At 42.0% G+C, this 8,928-nt stretch overlaps 1 protein-coding gene across 1 annotated transcript; it reads right to left on the reverse strand.

Annotated features, from left to right (window-relative positions):
* Positions 1 to 1,471: 1,471 nt before the first annotated feature.
* On the reverse strand, positions 1,472 to 4,340 carry cbln2b (cerebellin 2b precursor). The gene is made up of 4 exons (XM_034170412.1): positions 3,971 to 4,340; positions 3,051 to 3,589; positions 2,662 to 2,781; positions 1,472 to 2,551 (listed from the first exon to the last, which is right to left on the reverse strand). Exons 2-4 carry the CDS (start codon positions 3,336 to 3,338, stop codon positions 2,354 to 2,356), a joined length of 606 nt encoding a protein of 201 aa, XP_034026303.1. The 5' UTR covers positions 3,339 to 3,589; positions 3,971 to 4,340; the 3' UTR covers positions 1,472 to 2,353.
* Between the last annotated feature and the right edge of the window lie 4,588 nt (positions 4,341 to 8,928).

Genomic DNA, 8,928 nt, shown 5'->3' on the forward strand with positions numbered 1-8,928 from the left:
CACTGGGTCAACTGAAAATCCAGTTTGATTTGCACAAAATATTCCAATTAAAAAAAGAAGTCAAATATAAGATTGTTTTTAAATGCCATTAAAAAAAACAATTATCAAGTTACAAAACTCATTTTCACCTTTTAAAAATAAATAAATTTATTTTAATGAAATTAAAGAGAGAAATTGGATATTTCTAGGAGAACTGGTCTGTATATGGCAACACAAAGTTGCCATTGATCATTGAATAATAAAGTATATTAAAAAACACTAGACACCAGAAACAAATTATGACCTATTATCACTTAACATAAACTGTGTTTAAAAATGTATATATCTCTTCATTATTATGAGATACTGCACATTTGTTTTTATTTCTTAACAATTTAGGCACCTGAAATGTGCCTCAAACATTTACACATTAATGCAGATATTTTGAAATCTGACAATTTTGACATGAATTAATGTAGACAAATTGGATATTAAATTATAAAGTAGAATAAAGGTGTAAAACAGGAGTACACCTTATTGTGTTGCAACCCACTGTGTTCCATCCACATCACACTTTACCCAAAACAGATTTCCACACTCATATGTCACAAAATATAACAATCAATATCAATAAGGTCACAAATCATCCACTTATATTCTTCTCACCACTGCATGTCATAAAAGCAAGATATTTTTGTGCATTTGTAATACAAACCTGTTGTTTTTTTTTGTTTTTGTTTTTTTTACTCCTCTGTACCTCATTTTTTTTTTCTTTTGAGAGCAGCATTCAGAAAGAATCATTCAATATAAAACTGACCAGGAGTGCCCTGGTCAATTTATATTGATGATTCTTTCTGAATCTGACAAGGTGAGGTCACTTTTTTTGTTGTTATAGTCTCCTGAATCATGTTTATTTGGATGTGGCCTTGAATTTATCATTGTGAGTGGTGTGTGTGTGGAAGGGGAACTTCTTTGGGGGGTGGGCGAATTGAAGGAGAGAGGTCAAGAGGCAGAGGGAGGGGAATTGTGGTGTCTCTGAGCAAAATATCCTCCAAAATTTGTTTTGTTTCTCCTCCTAATATTTTTCCCAGATTGTGTTATGTAGAAAAAAAGGCACTGCATCCAGTCTACAGTGTAGGAGCTTCCTAATTTTAATCACAACCATAATTATCAAATGTGTTTGATCATTTCTCTGTGGATTCTATTGGCCTGCGCAAAATGCAGCTTTTTTGCGACCTACTGTACACTGACGCATTAACAAATCTCATTAACATTATTTACAAATCAGCTGACAAACATTAAAAAACATATTCAGTCATTAGTTTAACTCTGATAACGTAGTTTCCAGTTGCAATGTCACTTTTTAATCGACACAGAGTGCTGCTGGAGGACAGTATATTTCAGCACCACGGACAGCGCCGTGAATCTCACTTAACGTACAAACACGTATCACTCCCAAAGCTGCATGAATAAAAAGTGAAAGACGCGCTTAGCCTATACAATACAATATATTTTATTAAGCGGGACATATAGGGATTCTTCTATTATTTTTCACAATGTACATTTGGTGAGCAACGTCACTGAACATTAAATCAGTCAAAGCTACGCAGATCCGAAATGTAGAACACACAATAATGTGAATATGTACTTTATAAATTGGATAATTATCTTTTTTTTTTAATAAAATGGATTTAGAAGTGGTCTCCGGTGGCTGAGATATGTCGTCTTTTTTTCCTTTGTCTCTTTTCATAAAGTCGTCTACGCCCTACAGTTTGGCGTTTTTTCAACATGTTCAGCATCCAAACGCAACACCATTGACAGCACAAAACAGAAAGAAAAATCGTCCATTCGTGCAAAAAAAGAGGAAAAAAAAAATAATGTCTTGGGTGTAAAAGCACTTCTTCTCTTCATGTCCATAATTCCATATAATTCATTTGAAACCACATAAACTCTTTAAGGCTATACAAACATAAATAGAGCTTTACGCACGCGGCCATGTCCAAGGCTTCAGTTCTTCCACGTGTCAACTCCTCCCTTGTCTATTTTTTTCCACCTGATAGTCTGATGGCAAAGTTTGTTTCCCCAAACAAGAAAGAAAAAAAATCCAAATACCCGACAAGCACTCACCATTAGCCGATCAATACGTTTAATCATCCAGATTGCGTAAAAGTTGATTGATGGTTTTGAATATGTGGAACTCCAAGGAAACGTTCATATTTGACTAGATAGTAGACGAGTGTAGATATACAGATATTCGTCGGCTTCCTTGGCTGACAGTTATTAATGTTGAAAATATTATTATCATCATTTATTATTATTTTCTTTTGTTCCTCAACCTAAAAGCAGAGTCCAGTGCGACGTGGATCGGCGCAGATTATAGAGGAAAGACTAGAAAGCCTGAGAAGGTGGAGTATTTCCATCCGCCCATTAGGGTGCCTCGTTCCAGCTTCAGGTAGACCCGGTCGTCCCGTTCGACCATCAGCAGTACTCCGTTACTGGCAGCCTCTCTCGTTACGTCCTGGTCGCCGGCGAATGCCGATATAACCGGATAATCGTTCTGCATCAGGTTCACCTGCGGGGTGTGGCGGAGAGGTGGAGGGGGGAGAGGAGAGAGAGTTTTAACATTTGGCGCAGAGACTTTTTTTTTTGTGGGGGGGAAATTGTGATGGCAGAGCTGCTCACCTGTATGGTTTGTCTGTTGTAGACTTTCACCACGTGAAAGCTGAAGCTATAAATCCCCCTCCGAGGTGCCTGGAAAACGCTTGCCTTGAGATCGAAATGGTTGCCGATGTTCACTAATACCTGTGGAGAGGAGGAGAAAGCGCACGTTGCAGATGAAATGTTTTGGATGTTTTCTAGTTTTGATGAACGTATGGTGATGTAAACATCAACACAATGTAGTGAATTCTGCTGAGGCCTGTGATACTGTATATGCGCATGCATGGATGGCCATTCCTTTTGGAAGCGCAAATTACGCACAGTAAATGACCCGTTCCGCTTTAGCAACTTTTTGCGCAAATTGTTGCAATGAATAGAGTTAGTATCTGATTAAACACTCGTCGTGAGCTGACCTGGTCGAAGTAGATGGTCATGGACGTGTTGCTCATCTCTGACGGCTCGTGGTTGGTTCCGCGCACGGCGGAAAAAGCCACCTTTGCGCCAGCGGAGCGCACGGATATGCCGAGTGAGGAGGTGACGGCTCCGTCCGAAGAAGGGTTCGAGTCGCACACCACCAGACACTTTCCTTCGAGTACGATGGGTTCCGTATCGTTCTGGCCAAGACAAAACGCCACGCCGCATCCCAAGAGGAGGTTGAGCGCTAGCATGGCACAGGGTGCCGGACAGCGCGCTGGCGCCATGGTCGAACCGCTGATCCTTTTTGCGCGCTGATATAACCCAAAGCCCCTTGGAGGTTTGGTAGCAGTCGATCACCTGGTCCAGACTTACTCCTTTCTTTCTCCACTCTCTCTCTCCTCTTCTATCTGAGATGCTCCCTCACTCTTCCGAACACCCTCTGACACACAGGCGCACCCAGATTCTCCGGCTCCCCTCCCTCCTGCGCGTCTTAGTTGATTTAGGAAGATAATTCAGGCAACTGTTGTTGTAAATCCTGATGATATCAGAGAGAAAAAAGAAAGTAGTTATATCAGTTAGTAACGGAATACCTCATTCACACAGTTAAGTATTAAAAGTTGAGCGTATAGCGTGTGCGTAAAAGTGCATCGCGCGCGTAAAATGAAAATCAACGGTAAATATTAAAGTTGTGGACACTCATGTTTATTTTCCACGCGTGTGTTACTGTTTAAGCACTCCACGCGGGCTATTGGTGTCGTGTTTCATAACAAAATAAACCCCGAAACACTTCGATCCAAAAGATAATTCCATGGAATATAAATGTATTCATCCTGCGCTCTTCTTCAAGTTACCAGTTACCTTGAAACAAGCACTCTACGGGGATATTTGCAGAGAAAAACATAAATCAGGACCTTACCTGTGCAATCCATCCCGCCGGTATGTTCGATCAAGACTGAAGTGAGCAAGATCGTGAGCGCCAAAGGAAAAAAAAAGGAAAAAAAAAAAAAAAAAAAAACAGTTCTTGGTTCCCTTTTATGGGCAACTTCTGCGCATTCTTTTTTTCGATACAGTGCAATAAAACGCATTCAAATGTATCCCATCCTTTAGAGCACAGGCGTGGATTAATGTCAGTGTTTACATATTAATCAACTCGGTACTGTGAGCTCGTGGCCCCTCAGGACGGCGGAAATCACTTGCTCTCAATGTCTGTCTTTTATACGCTGTGGGTTTCTCATGATTAATGTGCAATGAAGGGGAGCTGCCACGGACAATCTTGCAGTTGTATGGCAGATTCAGCATGCATGTATATGTCACTAATGTGAGTCTTAAAGCGGCATTTTTTAGGAGTCCAATACAGATACTTGTGCGCCATCCAGTGGCAGACAGGTCTCACAGTGCTATTATGTTGGTGCTGCCTTTCAGAGATCCACACAAATGGTAATCCCGCTGTTGGGCAAACTCAGTATATTTTATGAAACCTCATGAGTGGAAGACAGGTGCCTGAAAAATATTCACTTCAGCCACAGCTTTAACATCACGGCCTTTCTTTTTAGTTCCTGACCTGTCATGTTTCTTTGAAGAGGTTCTGATCAGTGGCTCCACACCTCTGAAGACTCTGAGCCTCAGAAGTGCTCAACCCTAATATTAAACATTTAATGAAATGTCATTCTCCTTGACTTAAAGATATGCAAACCAGCTTAATTAAGCATGGTGCTCACACTCAGACAAAGGGAAGTCAGCTTCAAGTGCTTCAGGAAGTAGATGGTGACTGTGTGGCTTAAATACTCATCCATCCATCCATCCATTTTCTTCCGCTTTATCCAGAGTCAGGTCGCGGGGGCAGCAGCTCAAGCAAAGCCGTCCAGACCTCCTGATCCACACACACCTCCCCCAGCTCCTCCGGGGGAACCCCAAGGCGTTCCCAAGCCAGCTGAGAGATGTAGTCCCTCCAGCGTGTACTGGGTCCCTGGGGCCTCCTCCCAATGGGACGTGCCCGGAACACCTCTCCAGCGAGGTGTCCAGGGGGCATCCGGAAAAGATGCCCGAGCCACCTCAACTGGCTCCTTTTGACGTGGAGGAGCAGTGGCTCGATTCCGAGCTCCTCCCAAGTGACCGAGCTCCTCACCCTATCTCTAAGGGAGTGCCCAGCCACCCTGTGGAGGAAACTCATCTCGGCCGCTTGTACTCGCGATCGGCCCCACCCTGGCCTGGGGTTGCGGCTCGCGAGGGCCTGGTGGTCGGGCCTTAGCCCATGGGGCCCGGCCGGGCTCAGCCCGAAAGAGCGACGTGGACCCACCCTCCTGTGGGTTCACAACCTGCAGAGGGAGCCATGGGGGTCGGGTGCAGAGAGGATTGGGTGGCGGTCAAGGGCGGGCGGCCCGGCGGCCCGGTCCATGCTCACAGCCCCTGGCTGTTGGGATGCTTAAATAATCAAATTGCTTAAATGCAATCATATGCATATATAGAGGTGGGTTTAAGCCCATTGCCCATCTGCCAAATGATTGAATGAATGAATGCTTCAGAATACACAAACAGCAAATGAAACAATTGCTTCAGATAATAATTCACGGTTTTGAAATGCACAAAACACCAAATGAAGCAATGACTTTTAAAAAATACTTAAAATGCTGTAACTGGAAGATCTAGAAGAGCATTTCTGATGGTTGCAAAATTGATTTGTCATTTCTCGGGATGTCCAGATCCAATCAGTATCGACCTGACCAAGACATTTTATGCACGTTCCCTGTGATTTGCTTTCAAAGCTGGATGCCAGCGCAAATGGACCCCTGCTTGCGGCTTCACTACAGAGCCATGGTGTATGTTTTAAAAGCAAATTAATTCTCTTTCACTACCAACAAGCCTATTTTATTCACACAGATCATCATTGAGCATCAGTCTGCCTCTGTTTTAGTGCTCACTACTGCCATGGTGACAGTTTCAAAAACCCATTTCACATCATTTCAGATACACACCAAGTCTGTTTCTGATGGACAGCGAGTGTGATATGATCTCCTTACCATCAGGCAGATAGCGATGAGTTTTTCTGCATGGTCATAACTCTTTAACTCCTGTTTAGACATTAGAGGCACATAGCCAAAGGAGTGAGTTGAAAGGCCCCACCTCTCTCCACCCCATGCTATAGTGTTAATGTCTACTTTTGAAGACAATTTTTTACATACAACAATGATGATGATGAATGCATTTTTAAGAATCAGTTACTATTACCCTGAGTGTCCTAATTTTACTACTATAATTTTGCACTTAGTGGAATTGATGTGACATTTAAAAATCAGTTTACTTAAAGAAACATAAACAAATACAAACATTAAGAAGAAAGTGGTTCACTGTTATGAAATGCAGAATGAGCCAAATGCTTTAGAAAATGAGAATGTGTTTTGAAGCAGCTGAAACACAATGACTGTAATGACCTCCCCAAAAAAAGAAAATGTTTTACTGAGCCCATCAACACACTGTGCACTTTTATGAGCCACATCTTTCTGTACAAGTAGATGATTTTAGATCGAATCATAGTGTTTCTTCCTTCTTTTTTCAACCTTTTGCTCTGTCGGAGATGACTGACAAACCATGTGGAAGAGTGACATCAGGTATCCAAGAGCTATGCCTGACCACAGCTGGGCCATCAGAAGGACACATAGCAACAGAAAATATCAAATGTCAAATAAAAGGGACTTGCAAGTTAAAGGGAAGTGGCTTACATGGCATGGACATACCAGGGGCCGCCGTCCCCTTAAACAGGATAACAGTTCCATCAGGCAAGCTGATACGCTTATGTTCCCTGACAGCTAGCAAAGCCTACTGGCTCCCAGGAACAGGGAGGTCGATTATGTTATGGTCTTGAAGCGAGCCATCTGCTTTTGTAGAGAAAAGGACAGTTTGCTCAGCTTTGTTATTATTTGCACACATCACATCAAGCAAGAAGCACTAATTGCATAAATGTACTAATCTTACAATTTCTGTAATGAGCTGTTGTGGAGCTAAACCTTTTCCTTCTAACTGTTCATCCACATTGCAATACGAGGTCTGTTAGAAAAGTAACGGACCTTTTTATTTTTTTCAAAAACTATATGGATTTGATTCATATGTTTTTACGTCAGCCAAGCTTGAACCTTCGTGCGCATGCGTGAGTTTTTCCACGCCTTTCGGTTGCGTCATTCACCTGTGGGCAGGCTTTGAGTGCTTACCAGTCGAGTGAGTATGAGAGAAATTGTGGAGAGCTGGGCATTTCCCAACTTGTCCTCTGGCACTCCGAAACGGAGGTGTTCCTTTGTCTCGCTTCATCAGTGAATCGGTTGTGACGCGCGAAGCCTCCGCGCGGCTTTCCATGACAAAATCTCTTGTTAAAAGTGAAATCTGCCGGAAAATGGCTGATGTCCAGCTCTCGTGATAACCAGAGAAATTGCACACGACGGTCCCGGCTCCACACAGCGATCCATTTAGAAATGATGTGGTGGTTTCTGCCTCTCGATGGCGGCTCAGAGTGCGGCGCGCCATGCGCCATTGTGGGCCGTCCTTAAAGCTGTAGTAACACTCCTTATTCTCTGTGAAGCCCGTAAAATTTTCACCGAAAGCCAAATAAATTTTTCGAATGGTTTCCAGCTACCTGTCTCTAACAGTTTCTGAAAAAATTCGGATGCAAAAAAAGCCCAAATCATTCCTCCATTTCCTCGCAATGAAACAACGACGAGAGGGGTGGACCAGTGCTCACTCAAAGCCTGCCCACAGGCGAATGAAGCAACCGACAGCCGTGGAAAAACTCACGCATGCGCACGAAGGTTCAAGCTTGGCTGACATAAAAACATATGAATCAAATCCATATAGTTTTTGAAAAAATAGAAAGGTACGATACTTTTCTAACAGACCTTGTACACAGGAAGAAGTCACACTTGTGCGTGGAGTATCTCCTATTGGTAATTTGTACTACAGTGATCAAATGACATAGTTTTGGCTTGATCCCTTTTCAAGATAAATTATGAGATAATCAATGAAGCATGTTTGTTTTTTTGTGTTATGATACTGTATTTGAAAATTAAAACTACAGCCAGCTGTGTTGCTGACCTAACCATATCACACTGGGGTTCACTTAGAATATTAGCATTCCTGCTTTCAAAATTTAAACCTGGAAGGGCTAAAATTTATACAGGCTAAATACAGACGTGTTATAGATGTAAGTATATGACTAAGAGCTAGTGGATAGCATTAATAAAGCAAAGGCTAATGGGTGATAAAAATTTCATTTATTAATACTTTGTTCTGTAAAGTAGGTGGTCCTTTGCGGGTCTTAAAATTGATCATGCTCACATTTGAATGCACATGAGATACTTTAATTTGAGATGTACAGTTCAAATTTGGTGAAAGTCAGAGACATATTGTTCAAGTTATCATGTACACAAGAAAGTGTGACTCACGTACAATACTCAACACTGTTCAGTAAAGTGGGCATTCCTTAGAGGGCCTTGGTGAAACCTGATCATGCTTAGATTCAAAGTCGTCTCAAAAATACATGTTAATAAAGTAATCATGTAACTAAAAATTATGCTTGACAAATGCACTGGTGGACAGATGAGTGTCAATTTTATGTCCACCTTCTGGGCCTTATAATTGGCAGGGGAATCCTACACATTTACACACCTCTACTGTTGTAAAAATGCAAGAAACATCTTAAAAATCACAGGAGTATTTTGGCAACGAGTCCACCCCATGGGTACTCATTCCACCATATGGCATGTGAGGTCTAAAATACCCGCTTTAAAAGTTTTTTTTTTCTTTTTTTAATTGCATATCTATGTGTCTGCTCATCTGTGTGCTCATCCATCTGTGTTTGGCTGCTCTCTAAATGTGTGAGTGTATGTCTGA

The sequence above is a fragment of the Thalassophryne amazonica genome, chromosome 1 (genome assembly GCF_902500255.1).
Source record: "Thalassophryne amazonica chromosome 1, fThaAma1.1, whole genome shotgun sequence".
NCBI lineage: Eukaryota > Metazoa > Chordata > Actinopteri > Batrachoidiformes > Batrachoididae > Thalassophryne > Thalassophryne amazonica.

Bases quoted from the DNA above. Each gene is read 5' to 3' on its own strand.
- cbln2b (XM_034170412.1), bottom strand. From the start codon at position 3,338: ATGGCGCCAGCGCGCTGTCCGGCACCCTGTGCCATGCTAGCGCTCAAC. The intron at 2,782-3,050 runs GTCAGCTCACGA...TCCTCTCCACAG, and splicing joins TGACCATCTACTTCGACCAG to GTATTAGTGAACATCGGCAA. The intron at 2,552-2,661 runs GTGAGCAGCTCT...CACACCCCGCAG, and splicing joins ACAACAGACAAACCATACAG to GTGAACCTGATGCAGAACGA.